At 38.1% G+C, this 22585-nt stretch overlaps 1 protein-coding gene across 1 annotated transcript in view; it reads right to left on the minus strand.

Annotated features, from left to right (window-relative positions):
* Positions 1 to 4307: 4307 nt before the first annotated feature.
* LOC148032840 (GDSL esterase/lipase At4g18970-like) overlaps positions 4308 to 22585 on the minus strand; it is a 39036-nt gene continuing 20758 nt past the window's right edge. Inside the window, exons 4-5 of the mRNA XM_087683510.1 lie at positions 5492 to 5747; positions 4308 to 4900 (exon numbers count right to left, since the gene is read on the minus strand). Of these exons, the coding sequence (XP_087539636.1) occupies positions 4680 to 4900; positions 5492 to 5747 (477 nt within the window). The 3' untranslated portion in view covers positions 4308 to 4679. The remainder of the gene's footprint in view (positions 4901 to 5491; positions 5748 to 22585) is intronic.

The raw sequence follows: 22585 nt of genomic DNA on the forward strand, positions 1-22585 counted from the left end.
TTATTGAAGCACTTATATTCAATGTGGAGTATCTAAGGATCAAAACGAACTAGGCTATGAGGTCTCAACCCCAATGGATCAACTTATGTTTATATTGTGTTTGCATTAGCGAAAATATGGACTCCAAAAGAGCCTCGTAAGGAACTGATTAGGAAATCCTAGACGCAATTGCCTTTTGTCCCCTAGACCCCCTACATTCCTAGGCTTCATCCTACCTTTTGTGGTAAACCACACCTCAAAAAAATGGGATTTCCTTTTCTTTTTACCTAGGTAACAATCCTCTTCATCCGTCAAGATGGGATCCACCACTCTTCCAAAAGTGCTACATGAATAACTTGAATTTTCTTTTGCGCCAAAGAATGAATTTTTTAATTTTTCACCAAAAATGTTATCTTTATCTCAAAAAGTACCCAATTGTGATGCAAATTGAAATACCCATTTTTATGTTCTATTTTGTATTAAAATGCTTCCAAATCAATTTACCTTTTTAAAATGCCACACGTGGTACTTTGACTCTTTAGACACGCAGTTTCATAACTATTTTACCCCCACTACTTCTCCCAAGTGCCACATCAATAGAAAGGGCTCATTTTGGCCTTAAATTTTGACTTTTCCCTCTATCCCCTCAAAAATTAATCTTTTTTCATCGATAAAGGTCCCTAACCATATTGTATGTTCATTTAAGCATTTTTTTAACGCTCTATTTTACCCTCCAAACCTTCGAAACTAATATTACACTAAGAAAATAAATCTATACAAGTTCCTGGATGAGGAGTGTACTATGACAAAGACCCCTTACAATAAGCATAGCCTAGATGTAACAAAAGCTTCCCAGTATCGTTGAGAGGAAAAGAAAAATATTGATCTTTGGGTTGAGGAATCCTTGGATTCAAATGACGCTAGTACTAGCCTAAATCCACCTTTTAATTTTGTATCTATGTTGCTAACTTATGTTAGGAATGGTAAACACAATGTATTAGGTTGTTGCAAATGTTTAGATGTTAATATTCACATGTATCACTATTATCAATCAATTATCTATAGCACTCATCAATATTCATTGCAATCACAAGATCCTTTGAATGACTTTCAAATAGCCTTGCAAAACAAGGAAAATGAAGCGGTTAAATTAGAAGTAGTAGTAAAACAATACAAAGATAATCTCCAACACAAGGAACAAGCAATATTAAAAGAGGTGTGAAGAAAATCATCCTTGGAAGAGAAGAATGCATCGTTGAAAGTAACACTCAAGCAAGTGGAGATACACAAATATACTTTACAATCAAAGTTATAAACACATAAGTAAACTCCCATGGGCTATAAAGGAAAACATCAACTATTGCCAATGTTATCTCTATCAATGAATGATGAAGCATGAATATAGAGACACGTGCAAGCATTGAGATTAGTCATATCCCATAGTAAACTATCTTAATTTACTAATATCTTGATATTGTCTACGTTCCTTTTTTAGGAACTTTTTTTATGATAGTAGAGACCAAGGGAAGGCTAAATAGTTCGAGCTTTTGAAGGCATCCTTGAAACCCAAATATCTTATTACAATTTGGAGAGACCCTCGACATCAAACAATCCACCTTGCTACATTGAATAAGGTTCTTTTAGTTGTCCTTAATAGGTTATCTATGACAAAAGTTCAAATAGAAAATGATAGCCACAAATATAGTTGATAAACATAGAAGTAGCATTAACAACCCGTAAGTCATTTGCCACCTTACATGTTGAGACATTTCCCATGTATAAGGTGACTAATGTTTCTCATGTTATTTAGCTTGAGAGCACACCAAAAAACTATTTGATGAGAAATTATGAATGGCATTTCCTATACATGCCTATAAGGTGACTGATGTTTCTCATGTTATTTGCTTGAGAGCACACCAAAAGCTATTTGATGAGAAGTTACGAATGACATTCCCTGTACATGCCTAATGTAAACTAGGTAAAAAAGAGAATTCTTACCATGTTTGTTCCAACCATGAATGATTGGTTGGGTTTCCAAAGTGCCTTGATCTCTTTGTTGCCTAGTCCTCTTCATTGATAAAATGCAACATGAAATCCCATAAAATATGCATGTAATTATGCACTTAAAAATTGTTGGACTAGACCAATTTGACACTCCAAACCAAGCATGCTATAAGATGAATGTGTGATTATGATTAAGAGCTTCAAATGTTGTTGTCATGCTTATTAGTTCAACCTTAAGACTAAGCTTGAGTGGAGGATATAAAACACAAATATGAAATGTGAATGGAAACTATAATAAGGTCATTAAATGGAAGGTTCTTTGTTTTGGATTACCATTTGCAAAAAGGAATGTTCACAAATTAATAGTAGATTTTTCCATTTCTATAGAGAAATAGTACAAAAAAACAAGGAAACATAATGCATATAGAGGTTCATATTAATGGCTAATCCTTCTCTATGCATGCAAGATATTGAGATTCTAAATTTCTCAACCCAAGGGGTCTTTACGAAAAGGTGATCACACATTCTTGACTAATACATTTTTTTGTTTTTGGGATTTTGACTGGTTAGTATTTCCATCCCTTCTTTACTATGAAATTATTCATTTTGAAAAAGTAAGTAGACTCTTATACTTCACATTTTATTAATGGTCTACTATTTTGTGCAAGTAAAATTAATTTAGGGTGAATGTTTTCTTTGGGTAGAAGGCCCCTATATTCTTCCAACATGATGGTGTAAGCCATCACAAGTCTACATGATCATAATCAACACTAGCCACACCATGTCAAGCACTAGGATACCATGGGGAGTCATGGCACGATAAAATAGCTCATAAGGTTGAATGGTGAGTTAAGAGTCCCATAGCTAGATGCAAACCAAAGGTTATTGCTATTTTTTCTCATGGTGAGACAAATAAAGAACCGTACCAAGGTCTATCCATATTTCTTCAAATTTATGCATGCCTTTTACGAGTTAAAGCCAATGTCATGTTTGCTATTTCACAATGAAACACCAAATTTAGGCTCTAGCCTAGACAAATCTAGTTTCCAAAATGATAGGTCTAGCAATAACCTATCATTAACACATACACAACCCTGAAGTTCCGACGAAAGCTGCTCCCATAAATCACGGTATCCACGCGGGATCTTGAAGAGTCGCCGAGCAGTCCGAAAAGATACGAGGACATTGCGAGTGGCAAGGGTAGCATCCGCCACCGACGTCACACCTAAACGGGCCATGCGATTAAATCTCGGTCTGAGTTGATGTTTATCTTCCCATGAAAGGAGTCTCGATACTGCCAACAATTCCAGCTGAAAGGAGTTAGTCTGCAAGCGGTCCCCTGCTGGGTGCCAACGGGCCTTTTGGAGCACCACTTTCCAAGAGCCGACCAAGTGCAGTAACAAAGAGGAAGAGGGACTGGAAACACGAGAGTCCGCATTAAGGACATGCCACCAAGAGGCCCGAAGCCGTGTGTTACCATGGCGGAGCCCGCTGTCCTCAAGAAAATAGCGGGCTATGATGGTCCATGGGTGATGGTCCACACACATGGCACGAAAAACACACATTCTCTCTCTCTCTCTCTCTCTCTCTCTCTCTCTCTCTCTCTCTCTCTCTCTCATACTATGCTTAACGATGACCTCTAATTTTTCACTTCTAATCATATCCTAATTCTACTTAATGACAAGATTTCACTTCAATTGTACTTCGTGATTAGATCTCATAGGCCATATTCGCCTTTCCCAAACATTAATTATGTATGGATGTGTTATCAAAAAGTTCATCACCAAATAAATTTAACTAGATTGCTGCTTTCCATATTGAAAAGAAGTATAGACAATGTAGATTGCACTATATTTGTTGCAAATTATTCAAGGAGTGGCATTTCAATGAAAGCATAAAGAATAATGATTAATATGAAATACATATGAATAGCAATGAACCAACATCCACAATAGGAGGATTCAATTGAATTATGTGTGTGTGCAATGGGGGTGTGTGTGTGGGTGTGTACACACAAGCTTTACAGAAGACTTTCGTCAATATATTTGTTCCCTAGTATGTAGTCTTCCCAACCAAAGCAATAAGACTCATCAATGTGCTTATGCATACTTTGCTGATTGATATGATCTTGCCCACCACAACCAATATAACTATGTATGCTTGCTCTTTGATTTAGCTCTACCCAATGTTCCTTCAACACTTGCAACACATACAACTTCATCACATGAAAAAAGCATTGAACACACCACCCCAACTTCAGGGCCAAAAGATTTAAGAGCACAAATTCCCACTATGATTTGAGAGTGAAGCTCATATTTCACACTCGGTAGTGTTTTGCACCATTCAACATTAGGTCAAACAAGCAAAGTTTTGTGCATTCGGAAGTGTTAACAAGAGTTCCATACCTGGCAAATTTGATACACACCGATGTACAATATACATATGGTAGTTGGTTGGAGGATTTGTGCATGTAGATTAACACACCTATACTTGGCACCAACCCATATTATCAATGACAATTCTAGATAAAGGACAATGTTAACGCTCTTTGTGAAGCAAATTCTCTCAAGTCAATTTAAAAGGTGTATAATTGTATAGTGGGAAGATTTTAAACTTTTATAAATATAGCTACAGTATACTAAAGAAACCATCACTGAGGCCAATCTAATCCGAGAGGCCAGGAACCTGTTGTGAAGCTACAGAGATGCAAGATGCCTTAAATTGAAGGGATAGACAACAGAGGGACCTCCATCCCACACAGAGTCGGCAAAAAGCTTGTTGAAGGCACTGGTTGGATGTGCAAAGTCCCAAAACACATACTCCGATGCATTACTGCACACGCTGGTTAGATTCTTGTAGCAGGGTATGCCTCCATATGGCCCTGAGCCGCAACAAGCATGATTCCCATACTTAAAGCCTGCACACATGATCCATGCCCACATCTTGATTGAGGAAAACAATCACCGGATGGGGACCAACTGTCCCATCACATAAGTAAGCATCAACAAGATAAAATCAGTCACTAAATGATCTCATCTTTGCAGTTGCTTTCAGAATATTTTAAGAAGCCATGATCTGCTAGCTCAAGTGGGGTAGTGATCAGAGGATGTCTTAAACCCAAGGCTAAGGATTTCATTCTCACAGGCAGCAGTGAAGGCACACTGTATAATGTAAAAAAGTGGTTATGGTCCCAGTTGGCTGGTCACCAAGATGAACATTGGAATGGTACCGCAGTTGAGTCGGTAGTCGAGGGTTTCAAACATCCCTTGACTACAAGTCAAGTCTCAATGCAAGCCCAGGATGCAACTGTACCACAGGAACATGGCAGATTTCATCATTGGCATGCCATTCCATGTCATTGGCAATTGACCCAATAATTGTAAGTTTTATGCCAAATGAGATTTTTCTAAATGCCGTTTGTGTACAGCATTTGCTGTGCTACTTTCGATGATGGCCCAAGTATGATATTTAAATTGAAAAGCACCAAGAGAAGGGGAGAAAACATCACCATAAGCAGTGGGATTACTGATGGCATTCCATGTGAGGTCATATGCATTGACATAGACAAAGTGGGCTGCAGGCAGGCTCTGCTGGAGGTTGTTCACAACCTGCAGTAATCCGGCATTGAAGTTTCTGACCTCTGCATTGATTTCTGCATCACACTCGCCATTGTGACTTTGCCTGGTAAGAAGCAGAAAGGGTATACAAGCAACCGGAGGGAGAGAGATCACTGCAAATTTGAGTGCTCCCATGGAATATAATTCCTACACACATGCACCACAGAAAGTAACATTTTACAAAGTCTCATTCATGCTTAAATTCCTCAAAATTAAATTCAGATGCTGCCAAACAGAAAATCCAACTACTACACAGTCTTATTCAAGCTTAAATTCCTTAACATTAAATTCAGATGCTGCCAAAGAGAAAATCCAACTATAAGAATCACAATAAACTAAATTTAAAGTAAAAATTCTGTAAAATAGATACTAATTACACGAAATGGGAGAGAAATATGTGTTAAGCAAGGACAAAGAGCCTCAGTAGGAAATGTCTTCATGCTTTTGTGCACACAAGAATCATGCACATTCTTGTGAAAATGATCAAATGCCGTACAATTTCAGAAGACTGAGAAAGCGATCATCAAAGGCAATACAATTACAAAAACCAAAATAAACTATGAAATTCTATATAGATAAGAACACCAACGAAGACTCATCAAACAAATGCTTTGACAGCAAAGAGGCCATCACAATAACCGAAGGTATGTTAAAATGGACACCGTTAGGAAAACTAAAGAAGACTCTTCAGATGCTAATAACAAACAAACAGTATATTACATGCAAAAACAATGATGAAATGGATATAATTGGCAGGACAAAGGCAGACCTATCCAATCATAATAACAAAGAGTCTATCAGACAGGTCAAAATTATCAAACATAACCCTAACCTATCATAATAACAAACAGTCTATTGGATGGGATACAATGATCGATGATACAGAAATGGGAAGACCAAGGAAAACTTCTCAGATGCTTATTATAAACAGGCTATCACTTAGGATACAACAATTGATTGGTATACATCACTTGCTAATAATAACAGGTGATCACATGCTGAGAACAAGGACCAAGATTAGACAGACTAAGGCAGATCAGACCTGCTTTTTGCAAACAGGCAATCACATGGCGAAATGGATACAATTAGGAAGCATAGGCAAGACCTATACCAGAAGCTACCAAGGGAAACTTATGAGATACTTAGTAACATTAAGCAAGCTATCACATTGGGTACATTCACTTGAGTACAGATGCTGCTAATCAGAAAGACTTATGCGATGATAACGACAAACAGGCTCACAGTGATCAAACGCCACATGGGACACACAAGGAGCTTTTGAACAATTCCTATGTAGGAAAACTCATGAAATGTAGGAAATTCTCTCATTTTTCCTGGGTATGTATACATGGATTCCCTATGTATAAATAGGGAATTACATTCCCCACATCTCATGATAGGGAATCCTAGGCATGCATGTATGATTTCCTTGTCAATAACTAGGGAATTTTATTCCCCACATCTTAAACTAGGTATTCCTAGGTCATATAAATAGGGAATCCATTTCCCACCTCGCATAGTAGGGAATTGTAGGCTCCAAAACTAGGGAATTCAGTTCCCTGCATTTCATACTAGGGAATTTCAAATATCCACATCAAGAATATATACTTTATGGGAGATTACGAATAGTCATACCAAGACATAATTTGTGGAAAGTGGTCATCCAACAAATTATACTTAAATTAAGTGGTTACTGAATAATACAACATTTCTTCTCATCCCTTTTTACAAAATTTAGCAAAACTCCTCTACTTACTCTAAAGATTATTTGGTGGTGGAGCAAGCCCATTGAAGGTAACTATATTGATCAACACTTAATATTGAGAACTGTGTGACCTAGCTCAATACTTATGAAAATTAGGAACCTATTTTATGTGCCATTGTGCATCTTCTTCCACACATTTCTAGTGTATCTGCATTGCAAAAAGAGATAAAAATGATATGCATAACACACATTAGGAAAATGTGAAAATTTAACCTTGACTAGCACATTGATGCCATGGGATCAAATGCTGCCAAATAATCTAAGGTGCCTTCTTTTCATGCCTCACTAGTCTATTTGGGGGGGAAGGAATGTGAATTACTTTAGCAAGGGCTTCAATCAAGACCTCCACCTTCCTTTGCTGAATGAGATAAAGACAATAGAATTATCCATGAAGAAAAATAACACCATCCTGCTAGAAATGTGGAAGATTTGTTGCTCTAGTCTCAACTCTCTTTCTACTTGAATGAGACAAGAATAGGAAATCCTTTGCCATAATTTGACAGGCTGAATATCTTTAAAAAAATTAGTTTTTAATGCTCCTAATAGATATAGGTATGTTGGTGGTCCATTAGGAATCTCAATTTATTATTGATGATGCAACTATCATTGAAGTGGATGAGAGAAACATCTATAAGCTATTATACTTTAACCTTCAAAGTCAACGGGTTTGAGTGGCTTTTGTAGAAAATCAATAAGAAGATAACACCCTTTATACTCTCGAGATAACAACCATTTATGAAGCACAATGGAGGTCTAAGCATTACTCCTTTGTGACATCAAACCATTTATGAAGGGGAATGTAGGTGTAGGCATTATTCCTTTGTTTTATCAAACCAAGAATTTTAGCTTTTAAGTATATGTCAAAATGAAAGGCTACTACTTAAACCCTTCAAGATGAAGACAAAAATTGAAAGCCAACGACGTATCACATTGAGTGAGTATGTATATGTAAATATGGAAATATTATCATTGGGTGCTTGCGAGAGTAGGGAGACATCTCAGTTCATGCTAGTTCACAATGTGTAGTGAATATTCAAGCCTAGATAGACATGTATCAATGGATTTGGCTGGGTCCCAAAGATACTCCTATAAGGGTACTAATTGGATTTTATAGGTAATAATTTAGTAGGCCATATTATAAGGGTATTAATTGGATTTTCTTGCTAGGGTTTGGGACCGTATTTTGGTTTGGCGCCCAAACAAGAGTGAGAGAGAGAGAAAGAAAGAGATAGAGGAAGACACAGACTTCACTACTACAACTGATAAGCAATGGTACTACTAAGACCCATCTTTTGTGCAGGTAAGTAGCAGCCATAACTTTTGTAGAAATGTCTTATTATTTATATGCAGTCATTCTTAATTGCTGGTATGATGCAATATGTGAATAGTTATATGATGATAGCTGTGATTGATTTAAGTAAAGAGATAAATTGAAGAAACATTTTCCTTGAAGGAGAATAGAAGCAAAAGTTAGAAAGTTGATGTTTTTAATCTCTGTTTGATGCTAACAACTAAGAAGGGAGAGAAGGATATGTTAAGTTCGTTTTAGTGTAGGAGAGGTAGAAGATTAAATGGACTGATTAAATGTACTCATTAAATGGATTGATTAAATGCACTCCCTTCAGTTTAGTGGCACATAAAATGGGCTACTATGATATTATATTTCTATTGAGATGCATAGTATCTAACTCATCTCTTTTTCCTCATCTCAATTGAGTGTTGATATGGCTGCCAATTTGCAACATCACTCTCATGATCCTAGGAACATAGTGTCAAGCTAATTTAGGGGTTTCTCTCATAGTTAGAGCTCAACATTTGGAGCAACTCATACTCTTGTTTGCAATAATATTACATAATGTCCGAAGGGGCTACTTATAGTTCACTGACTAATTGAATGGGCTACTTTACCTTGTAAGATGGATATTTGGGGTATCTGTTGTGATATGTCAAGTCACCTACTTGGTACATTCTAAGTAGAGAGCGAAGGGTATTGGTTTCCATGATAGTGGGGAGGGGGAGGGTTGTATGGTACATCGTTTTGTACAATTATATATTACTACATCTGTGGTTTTTTCTCAAGTATTGATTGCAGAAGGTGTGTTGAATAATATCAAGGCTTGTGTGCAATATTTTCGATGTACAATTATACTTTGAGTTGGAGCATTAAATTAAAAGCCATTTGACAAGCAATGGATCTTCTTAGCTCTTGTGCTACACCATTATTGATTGGATTCTTGTTTCCAAACCTAGTGGGGATCTCACTTCATTGGGCATGCTCTTTCCCCCTTCAAGGTATGATCTTTTCACCATTGCAAATATGTTATCAATATTTCATTTTCACACACAGGATTAGCGAAAGTGAAACAAATCTTGGGGATTGTTTTGTGACTTTGCAAGAACCTTTCTTGTGTTTCATAGAATAAAGGTATGCATTCCTTGTCTCTAAGAAAACTTTTTAATTGTCCTTCCAATTAAGTGATTCCCTGTGTTTTTCCAATTCAGGTGTTTTAATTGTGTATAATAGAAGGAGATACAATGATGGCACCATTCTTTCCAATGATTAATTTTGAGCATGTCATGGCCATTGTCATGTATACATCATGAGATATATTCTTTTGCAAGGAAGGAGAGTGTTGCAAGTTTTGAGAAGACTCCATAGATTTTGGCAGCCCTTGATAGCTATTATACTTAGTGGGTAGTCATTACAAAGACTAGTTTTAATTGCCTACTCGAATACAAGAGGAACACTTACACCATGACATCATCATCATCATCAACTTCTCTGCCTATTGCAATCATGGGGGAACAATTGGAGAAGAATAGTGCCACAAGTCTTTATCAATTGACATCCTAGATGGTCTCATACACCTCAAGTGAGAGATACAATCCCGACTAAGCATTTGCCTTTTTTGAAAATCCACCACAATATAGTGAAATATCTCCTTGCGTAAAGGCATCGTATTAGTTCCTTGTGCTCCCACAAGTTCTTCCAACATTTGATTTCATTTTAAGAGAGAGAACTATTGGCCCCTTTACATGTGATCAATGGATACATTGGCAACTTGAGAAGAGATCAATTCTCATATGATTTTTTGATCGAACCATCAAGAAATCCATTTATCGGTATATAGCAACAAGCCTCGTTACATTAGACTTGAAAGCAATCCAAACCACTAATTGATTTGTTTATGGAAATGGAAGAGGAGATAGCACACTTGACTAGATACTTTGGATTTGCGAGTGGGTGTCAAGTGGAGGCCTCTAAACTAAATTTGTTGGATGTATGAAGCAATGTGGGTGTCCAAGGTTACAAGAAAGGCTACATGGTGAAGCAAATGGGATTATTACTTGATGCAAAAGTAATATGGGACTCTTAAGGCATGATCAGTCCTTTTGGCTTATAGAGATTAGAACAAGGGAAGTAATTGTGCTTATTAGTTTGTATATGCCTAGGGGGATGCAAAAGAGCTTGAACAAATCCTTGGTTTTCTTTCTTGGATGCATACAAGATTTTGCAAGACTTGCAGGTTGTGAAAAAGATGTGATGAAGCTCGAAGACAGGTATCAAGGAGGTCGGCAAGATGATGAAGCAGTTTATGTGGATGTAATTTTTATGGACCATAGTTATTAGGATAGCAAATTAGAGTCTTCATATGCATATGAGTTACATGGAGGATCGATTCTTTCTTTGGGCTTTCAAATGTGTCTTGTCTGGGATGATGGGGATGTCATTTATGTGTTTGATTAAGGAACTCAAGTAATATTCATTATAGAGAAGCTTGATGAGAGCGAAATTATTTATGTGTTTGATCCAAGTACTCATAAAATTTTCATTATTGGTGAGCTTGATGAGAGTAATATTAATTTTATATTTGATCCAAGGGGACTGCTACACAAATGTTTGCGGACCGGGGGGAAGGACTAAATATGTCACGTGATTTTGCATGGCTAAGAGATTAGCGGCTATGAGATTATGGTGGATTTTATTTCAACCCGACAAAGACATATTCCAATGTCAAATGGACTCGGTGGCATGACTGCATATGTACATATGCAAGATGATGCATCCTTTATTAAGGTCTAATAATAGAATGAAAAAGGGGGAGAGATTATGTATTTCATTAAATTCTTAAGGGGTTTAATGTGCTTTTAGGATGCATGCGCAGGGTTGGTAGCAACGCTCATTTTGCCACCATTTTGAGGGAGACTTGATCGTTCATTTTGAGGTAGACATCTTATAACTCAACCAATATTCACACAAAGAGAGAGAGAGGTTTCTTTGAGCTATGGTATCATCACTATTCATCTGCCTATCCTCTAATCCTCTCACTTTGTTGTCATTATTCATCTACAATACTGCCTGTGGCTTCTGTAGAGGAGGGGGCTTTGGCGGTCGTCAGTCCAGGAGCAGCTGGTGGTAGGCAACGATCGATTAATTTCTGAGATAGCTACTGTTGCATCATAGCGTGATCCACGACGTCATCCTTTCTGAGATAGCTACTGCATCACAGCATGCAACTATCCTACACGTCATCCTTTTGACATCATAGCGATTCAAAGATTCAAAGATTCAGAGAAGCAATGTCATCGAGGGGGTCATCAATTTGATCAAGCGATTCAGAGATTCAGATCAGATTTAGAGATCAAGTGATAGATCAGTTCAGTTGTAGCTTCTGTAGAGGAGGGGGTACTCATCGATTTGATTAGAGAAGCCATCAAAGCTTCAGAGAAGCGATCGATAGCTTCAATAGCTTCACATCGGAAGCTGGGAGTAGGCCACCGCTTATAAACGTTAATGTAGCTGGGGTGCAAACTGAGGCTTCGGCGATCACCTTCAATACATTAATGATGTTGACGTTGACCTACAGCTCTAGCTGCTGACGTGGCAAACGATAGCTTCAAAGGAGCTGATGGGTGCAAGCCGCAGCTGTAGCTACTGACGTCGATCACTAGCTTCAGATCAGGAGCCAGGGGCGTGATCATAGCATGGCTTCAAAGGGGGGTTCTGTCATCAGTAGCTTGGTAAGAGGCTCTTTTTCTACACATTAAACCTACACATTAAGGTAATCAGAGCTTGGATATTAAATATTATCTTATCTACATTAAGTGGCCAGTTCATTTTATGTTACAGCGGGCAGATGCTAATTAATCTAGCCTCCTCTACAATTGTGCCTCATTTACAGTCGGTTCTCTAGTTGCCTCTCTCCACAGCTGCACTTGCGTTGATCATAAATCAATCTATTTCTATCTGGTATGTCCGTTCTCTAATCAAATCGATGGCCTATAATATAAAAAAAATAAAATATGTTTTTTCATAGGCTATGCATTATACCGAGTGCTCCTAATGTTTAGTCACAAGCTATGCAAGCGCTTAATGCTTATTCCAACATGCCTAATGCTTAGTCATAGGCTACATATTATATCGAGTGCTCCATGCTTAATCATTAGTCTTGCATTGTGTATTCAATGGTCTTTGGCTTGCTTAATAACAGTACTGAATATTCATTTGTATTGCATTGGGAATCTTTTTCCATGCTTGTACATTACCTTTGGATGTGCTTAGTAGTATTGAATCTTTGCATTGTGTTCCCAATCCTTTGCCATGCATTTCAAATATGTAACGGCTATTTGTTGCGATTATCTTTGGCCATGTTTTAAAACTCAAACCATAGAAGTGACGGCATGATAATATCCACTCATTACTCCATTTGATCTTCATAAAGTTGCAAGAGAGTCTTGCACAAACCAACAATACTAGCTTTAATACTTATATCAAGCAAATATATATCCTCTTGATCAACTTCTCATTTCTATTACAAAATGTTACCTTCCACGGTCATTAAAATTAATTTGCTCTTTTTGACTTATGTATTCACACTAATCATTAAAAGATAAATGTTTATGTTTATGCTTTGTATTTGCAATTTGTATTTGCTCAAGAGATTAGTTGATCATTTTAAGGTTCAAAAATTTTTTATTTGATTGTGATGAATATCTTATTCACTTTGTCAATTTTTAAGTAAGACATAACTTTGTTTTAATAAGTTTCAATCATAAAAAAAATATTAATAGATTAGGAATGTCAAATGAATTGAGGGCAATAATTAGCACAATAGACTTGTGTAGATGAGTAATTAATGCAGAAGTCTAGTCTAGGAAACCTAGAAGGCCACACCTTCTAAAAAGTTTAATGTGCTTCTTTAGAGCGCGCTAGTTAGGTTTGAAGTTTCAAACAAGAGATAAACAATTAGTAAGTGGATGCCTATTTTAGGGCATTGTCCTTTATAAGAGTGCAGAGAATGAAGATGTTAAACCACACGCAAAAGGGATAACTGTTGTGACGGACTACTAAGTCCCAGGGACACTACCTTCCTTTTTGTGTTTGGTTTGGCATCTCGAACTATTTAGTATACAATTTTTGTTTTGTATCTCTATTATTGAGATAACTTCAATTTATTCTAAGAATTCTTTAATACCCAAGATTATAATAATGTCTCTAATAATGTATGGATTGATTAGCTTTTGTAAATATTTAATGTAGATTTGGTGCCACCTTTGCTTCACATCACATATATATCATTTGTGCCTAAAGTTGCAATCCTGTCTTCTAGGCTTAATATTAAAGAGCCTAAATACATGTCATTTCATGAGCATGGAGAAAGAAGATGTTAAACCGCACGCACAAGGGATAACTGTTGTGACGGACTATAACTAGGTCCCAGGGACATGACCTTCCTTTTTGTGTTTGGTTTGCCATCTCAAACTCTCTAGTATGCATTTTTTTTTTGTGTATCTATTATTCAGATCACTTTAATTTATTCTAAGAATGCTTTAATACCTAGGATTATAGTAATGTCTCTAATAATGTATACAATGATTAGCTTTGATAAATATTTAATGTAGATTTGGTGTCACCTTTGCCTGAGAACGTCACGCATATATCATTTATGCCTAAACCTGCAATCTGTGTCCTCTAGGTTTAATGTTAAAGAGCCTAAATACATGTCATTTCATAAGTGTGGATAAAGAAGATTGTAAAACCACACGCAAAAGGGATAACTGTTGTGACGGACTACTAAGTCCCAGGGACATGACCTTCCTCTTTGTGTTTGGTTTGGCATCTTAAACTATCTACTATGCAATTTTCGTTTTGCGTCTCTATTATTGAGATTTGTATCTCTATTATTGCGTCTCTATTAAAGAGCCTAAATACATTTCATTTCATGAGTGTGGAGAAAGAAGATTATAAAACCACACACAGAAGGGATAATTGTTGTGATGGACTACTAAGTCCCAGGGATAATTGTTGTGACAGACTATCTAGAATGCAATTTTCATTTTGCATCTCTATTATTGAGATAACTTTGATTTATTCTAAGAATGTTTTAATACCTAGGATTATAATAATGCCTCTAATAATGTATGGACTGATTAGCTTTGATATATATTTAATGTAGATTTGGTGCCACCTTTGCCTGAGGTCATGTATATATCATTTGTGCCTAAACTTGCAATCCGTGTCCTCTAGACTTAATGTTGAAGATCCTAAACACATGTCATTTCATGTGTGGGGAAAGAAAATGTTAAACCACACGTAGAAGGGACGACTATTGTGACGGACTATAACTAAGTCCCAAGGACACGACCTTCCTCTTTGTGTTTGGTTTGGCATCTTAAACTATCTACTATGCAATTTTCATTTTGCGTCTATTATTGAGATCACTTTAATTTATTCTAAGAATGCTTTAATACGTAGGATTATAATAATGTCTCTAATAATGTATGGACTGATTAGCTTTGATTAATATTTAATGTAAATTTGGTGCCGCATTTTCCTAAGGTCACACATATATCATTTGTGCCTAAACTTGCAATCCATGTCCTCTAGGTTTAATGTTAAAGAGCCTAAATATATGTCATTTCATGAGTGTGGAGAGAGAAGATGTTATACCACACGCAGAAGGGATAACTGATGTGATGGACTACTAAGTCCCAAGGACACGACCTTCCTATTTGTGTTTGGTTTGGCATCTCAAACTATCTACTACCCAATTTTTGTTTTGCATCTCTATTATTGAGATAAGATTAATTTTAAGAATGTATGGACTGATTAGCTTTGATAAATGTTTATATTTCAAGTAGTTATAATGAATCATATCATGAGATGTCAGTGCAATTACAAGTGCAGACATTCATCTCTTGGCTATCAAGATGTTACAAGACAAACTTATTATGCACATAGTCGTCAAGATATGAATGGCAATATGCATCCCTCAGTTATGGCTTATGAAAGCAGTCAAAACCCCTTGAGAGATAATGCTACTATGAGTGATGACAATCCCCTTGAAAGCCATGTATTATCTCAATCATTGCCTAGATGTAGATATGTATGGTGTAGATGCAAAACATATTGTGGTGGTGGAAGTTTGGTTCCTCCTTCAACTTATGTACGACACCAGAAAATTGAGGAGAGATTCGAGAGTCTTACAACCCATCTAGGTCTACATAACCCTCATGATTTATTATTGGAGGATGTTCCAGAGGGATGTGATGTTGAGTTGGATAACGAAGCCCATAATGAGTCCTCAAATGAGATTGAGAGCTTGAACGAAGGTGAAGAAGATGAGGTTGAGATGCATAATGTTGAGCCATCTTTTTTTGATAGAATTATTCAGAGACTAATTCAAATGCAAGGACTTTGGGATGAACATCAAGCCTCGATTGAGTTTCAGGACAAGATGCTTCAGATTTTGTTTGGTGATATTATTGGGAGAAAGCCTTCTCAAACTTGTACAGACAATATGTTTGCACCAAGCTTAGGCAAACTATTAGTGCAACTACCCAACACATGGGATGGAGACTTAGGTGGTATAAATATTCCTACTTGTTGGGAGCAACTCAATGTCATGTTAACACGACTTGGTATGGTTAAACTCTCAACGATATAGAATATGCCAAGTATGTGAGAGTTCTTCTCATGTACCATTGCTATACCAACCAAGCAAGGAAGATAACTATACTCGGGACACTCTTGAATGCAATGTAACTTCAATGCCATAGAAAGGAAGAAGCTAAAGCATGATTGCCCACAATGTTGTGAAAAGTGTTCAAACTGTTCACTACCTAGGAAAGATATGCTTTCTTTTGATTATATCTCCATTACCAAACAATTGCAACTACTAACCAAAAGTAGAACCCTATGTCATGAATTATTGGAAATGTGGAGAAATAAAAGAAAGTGGTTAACAGAGGATAATGCAATTGGTACTTCACAGATAAATGAGTTCTAGGATGGCACAAAGTGCAAGAGTGTAAAAGATTTTTGGGATCCAGAATCATACATAGAGCTTCCAATGATATGTAATAATATGCATTGCAAGCAAGCATATAAAGCATGGCCTCCTTTTCAAAGGTCACCAGCGCTTGTAGATGGTTGGAATGAGACAGAGAAAACCTAGAAGTTTATTTGCAAATCGTGTCAAACTCATATACACAAGGACAAAAGGATCTACAAGGTACACTTTACTGCAACGTAGATTTTTAAAAATCCCATGAATAATCTTTGATATTGATTACTAATATATATATATATATATATATATATATATATATATATATATATCTTGGTTTTGATGAGTAGGGTGATCCACGAAATTTTGCTTTATTATTACACTGGGACGGGATTCAGGCCTCAAAGACAACCCAGAAGAATTGTGGAGTTGTTGAGGTGAAGGTCCTCAATGCTGAAAAGAACTCTTTTATTGGAGTTATACCAGTTTTATTTATTCCATTCAACTGTAAAAAGGTGCTTGGGAGCTCTAGCAAGCTTTTTCATGTCTTCATGCAACCATTGATTGATGAGCTGGAAAGTATGTTTGTTGATAGATTTACATTAGATTTCAATTATCCAATCACACACATTACTGAATATAGAAATTCTCTCAATAGAAGATTCATTGCATGTGCCATGCTAATGATGGTAATTGGTGATCATCCAGCTCAATGTAAGATTGGATAATCTTTTTGTCGTAGACACAAAGCGATAGCTACCTTGGAAAGTGAGGGATCAGGACGTTACTTATATGATCAAAACAGGTTTCAATTGAAACATAGACCAATCAAAAAATCAAGTGATGAAATGCTTACCTGTTTGATTATGGCAAAAAGAGCTCTCACTCAAGCATATAGGGATGAACTTTTAAAAGAAGCGGGACTTTTTGGTAGATCATGCTTGTGGAGATTATATGATCTCTACGGCTTTGATTTGTCCTTGCATCTTGTATATGATTGCATGCATATTTTGGCTCTGAATTTGTTCTCAAAGTATACTTGTGCTCTAATAAGGACTGTGGACAATAGAGTCAAAACACGTTGATGAGGCAACACATCATGTTACAAAAGTAACTCCGTACTCTATACGATATGGTCAATGGCCAAGATACCCTAGTAAATGTTGTGAAAGCTACAAGGCCGATGTTGGGGGTAAAGGCGCCTCTGCCTAGCCGCCCGTGTATTACTACACTGACAGTCACCACCACTGCACACTGCAGGTGGTGGGCGCTCGTCACCGTCACTTTATTCTTTATTCTTTTAGTGACAGTTTGAATAAAGGAAGGCCCGGTTACACATTGTGACTGTTGGAGTTCCCATTTCTAGTCTCTCTCTTTCTTGCTCTTGCTCTCCCGCCATAGCTCTAGAGTCCAACCTTCGATCTGTCGCTCCCTTTCAACTGGTATCAAAGCTTTGCTTTCCGACTCTTGAGCTTGGTTCGTAGCATTCTCAGCATCCCATCGACTCCCTACTTGCATTGGGTCTCCTTTCCGACAGCCATATTTGACTCCTTCGAGCTCGTCACTCCCCGGCTTCCCGAGCACCTTCCCGGCATTGTTGGACACCTTTAGGGCATTATATCAGAGGTATTTGATCATTTTCTTCAGGGTTTACTTCAGTTCTCAGGTCTCACAGGCTGTAAACAAGTTGTGGACAGCCATAGCTCACACCTCTTGGAGCTTTCTTTACCTGGATCTTGCTTCCAACCTATCAAGGCTTGCTGAGGCTTGGTATAGGTCTTCTTTGGCCCTCATTTGTGCCCCCTTTGGGCCCCATTTTTGACACGTGGAACAGTAGACCCCCCAGCCAGCTCACGTTTTTTTTGCGCGTGTTTCAAAATCTGGCCCAAAAATCACTCTTTTTGTCATATCTCGAGCATTCGGAACCCGGTTCAAGCAAGGTAAGAGTCTAAGTTGGGGTTTTGGCACGCTCCGAACGCGATGGTGATATCGGATTTGCCAAATTCTGATGATAGAATCTTCTGCAATAGATTTCAGGTCTGAGACAGCATGTATTTATATGCCTATGCTTGTTTGGGCATGACTACATAACCGGTTTGATGCCTATTGCATCCCAGTTTATTGGGGGATTGAAGCTACATGTAATGCTATGTTTTTGGCCTGATTTTGGGGCTGAAAATACACAATTTATAACAGTAAATGCATGCTGAATACTCTTGGACTGAAGCTATCTTTCATGCTTTTACATATGCCTATTGGTTCCGGATGTATGTCTTGGGTTATGCTATGATGCATTGATCATCGAGGGATGACTTTGAGCTTGTCATTGAATCCGGATGCTTTTGGAAGCTTGAGCTTATTTCAACCCGCACTTATTGACATTGCTATATGCTTTGACAATGATGCTTCTTGGGTTTATGCATGCCCGTTGCCTACGGCTTGATGCTCATGTCACGGTTGATTACCCTATGCATACGTTGAGCTTGAGTGCTCATTGAAGCTCCACCTTGGATGCATTTTGGATTATTTGGAGTAGTCTTGGATGTTACTTGGCTTGTCAGAGTTTGGATTGGGATGTATTTGATGTCTTACATGCTTATGAATGCTACATACGGATGCTCTATCGCCTACATGTTCGGGATGTACTATTGATGTATTGTCTTGGACTTATGTCATTGGCACTGTGTCTTGCCTTGGCTTGAGCTCTTGAGCTCGTACATACAACTTTTGTGCCAGTGGGAGCATTCTTGAATGCTTATTAAATATTGAGCGGACGGTATTTTTATGCATTGAGCCATTACATGCCATTGAGCAGTAACAGACACTTGAGACTTTGGGACTTCTTACCTTTTGGGATGATACATCATATGTCTTGGTTCACTGTATGCTTATTAGCTAAGTCTCAGTTTTGGATCCGTATCTTTGTGAACTGACACCCACTTGTGTCAAGTTTTGGTAGTGGCAAGAACACTTTGCCCCATTGACTGGGGGATGTGCCTACTCACTCGCAGATGTTTGTATGACATACTTGGGTGTTGGATTCATGCTTATCGACCGCCATATGCTTATGCTATGCTCGCATGATGCCAGCTTTGGTCTTGGTGATATCTGATTGCCTTGGGATCCGATTTTGGCACTATTAGCTCTCTTTTACTGAAATCTGAAATTTATTACAGCATGCATATATGTATGGACTGACATGGATTTTTCATGCTAAAACACTCTGAAATGATGTACTTTCACTAGTACTTGGTGGGCAACAGCTTTGGTTCCACTTTCCTCGCCATTTTTTCTCGATTTTGGTGATTTTTTTATCATTTTCTATAGTAAACAACAAGCAGTTTTGAACTGTCTACAGTCTTCCAGCCTACATTATGGCGAGTTTGTCCACTGATCATGCTATTTTCAACATCACTAAGCTTGATGGTACGAATAACTCTTATTGGAAGAGCCAGATTTGGTAGGTGTTGGTGTAGAAATCGCAGATCAAACCTTTGAGGTTAAGCGGGCATCCGCCTGCAACTATGCTAGATGAGGAATGGCTTGAGCTTGATGAGTTATGCAAGTCCACCATTGTATTGTCTCTCACAGAATAGGTTCACTACAATGTGTTTGAGAAAGAACAGAGTGCATGGCAGTTGTGGGATAAAATCAAGAATCTCTATGACAAGAAAAGTCCATCGAGTCAAATGTATTGGCTAAAGCAAATTATGGATCTGCGTATGAAAGAGAATGTGACTATGTCTGCTCACTTGAGCCAGTTCCATGCTATACTCAAGAACTTGACTTTGCAGGACATCACTTTTGCAAAGGATGTCACTTCTCTTTTCTTGCTTGATACTCTTAATGAGTCATGGGATGTATTCCGCACTGCATTATGTGCCTCTATTGCTACCTTGAAATTATTTGATGTTGAGAGTGCTATTCTGTAAGAAGAGGTTAACCGTAACAATTTGGATGCCTCTCGTGTGTCGCATGCTATGACAATTAGGGGCAGAAATGATGGATATGGAGAGCATGGCAGTGGCAGTGGCCGTGGACAGGATTCTCAAAAATCTCGATCCAAGTCCCGTGGGAAGTCACGTAGCAAATCCCGTGGCAAGAATACAGATGTTACTTGTCACCATTGTGGCAAAAAGGGCCATATTAGGCCACAATGCCATGAATTGCGCAATGAAAGGCGCAAAGATAAGGGGAAAGACAAAATGCAGGATAAGTCTTCTGATCGCAGCATAGTACCTGCAAAGTCCAGTGTTAAAATTGAAGAGATCAATGTTATGCAGCCTGAGAATGTTGATGATAATGATTATATCCTAGCAGCTTCTTCTAGTGCTTCGCAAATGATAGAGATACACTCTATGTATGCACAGTGTTGGCTCTTGGACTCAAGTACATCCTTTCATGTGACACCTTGCCAAGAGTGGTTTCATTCATACCGTACTGTTTTGGGTTCTGTGCACTTGGGTGATAACAGCTCTCTTGATATTGTGGACATTGGTGATGTTAGGCTGCAGTTTCCTTCTGGCAGCAGTTTTTTTATGTAGGATGTACGTCATGTACCTGCTTTGACACACAATCTCATTTCAGCTAAACAGCTTGATGATGCAGGATATCATGTATGTTTTGGAGACTCTGCATGGAAGATCAATCGTGGCAGACTTGTGATTGCGAGAGGTATCAAGGCTGGCAGTCTCTATCCATTAATTGTATCAGCTTCTTCCCTTGATCATGTTTTGTCTATGGGTTCTATCCCACATGTATCTCTTTGGCATGCCCGTTTGGGCCATATGTCTTTGAAGGGAATGAAAATGCTTTCTAGTTTGCAGTACTTACCGCCCCTTGATTATGCATGTTTTGATTCATGTGAGCATTGACTTTATGGTAGGCAGACTAGGCCTACGCATCAGAAATCTAGTAGTCCATGCATGAGTGAGCCCTTAGCATTGGTACATTCGGATGTCTGTGGACCCATGCCTTGTCAGTCTATAGGTAATGCAAAGTATTTTGTTACGTTCATAGATGTTTTTTCACAGAAAGTTTGGGCTTATCCCATTAAGCTGAAATCCGATGTCTTGGCTGTGTTTCAGAGATGGCTTACATTGGTTGAGAACCAGTCTGGGTATAGGCTAAAATGCCTAAGGACAAATAATGGGGATGAGTATGTCTCACGTGCTTTTGAGTAGTTATGTGATAAGAGGGGCATGCCAAAGAGATACATGTGGGTTCTATCCCACATGTATCTCTTTGGCATGCCCGTTTGGGCTATATGTCTTTGAAGGGAATGAAAATGCTTTCTAGTTTGCAGTACTTACCGCCCCTTGATTATGCATGTTTTGATTCATGTGAGCATTGACTTTATGGTAGGCAGACTAGGCCTACGCATTAGAAATCTAGTAGTCCATGCATGAGTGAGCCCTTAGCATTGGTACATTCGGATGTCTGTGGACCCATGCCTTATCAGTCTATAGGTAATGCAAAGTATTTTGTTACGTTCATAGATGTTTTTTCACAGAAAGTTTGGGCTTATCCCATTAAGCTGAAATCCGATGTCTTGGCTGTGTTTCAGAGATGGCTTACATTGGTTGAGAACCAGTCTGGGTATAGGCTAAAATGCCTAAGGACAAATAATGGGGATGAGTATGTCTCACGTGCTTTTGAGCAGTTATGTGATGAGAGGGGTATTAAGCGTCAGTTGACCGCCCCCTACACCCCCCCAGAATAGTTTGGCTAAGCGGATGAATAGAACCATCCAGAAGCGTGTACGCAGTATGCTTAGCCATGCATACCTACCACAGAGCTTTTAGGCTACGACAGTTAGTACAGCTGTGCATGTCATAAACAAATCACCCTCTAGTGGTTTAGATTTTCAGGTTGCAGAGGAGGTATGGACTAGAAAACCTCCCTCTTATGTGCATCTTCGTGTCTTTGGA

Source organism: Lygodium microphyllum, chromosome 8, assembly GCF_053477565.2.
Source record: "Lygodium microphyllum isolate KBCC chromosome 8, Lygodium_microphyllum_v1.1.10, whole genome shotgun sequence".
NCBI lineage: Eukaryota > Viridiplantae > Streptophyta > Polypodiopsida > Schizaeales > Lygodiaceae > Lygodium > Lygodium microphyllum.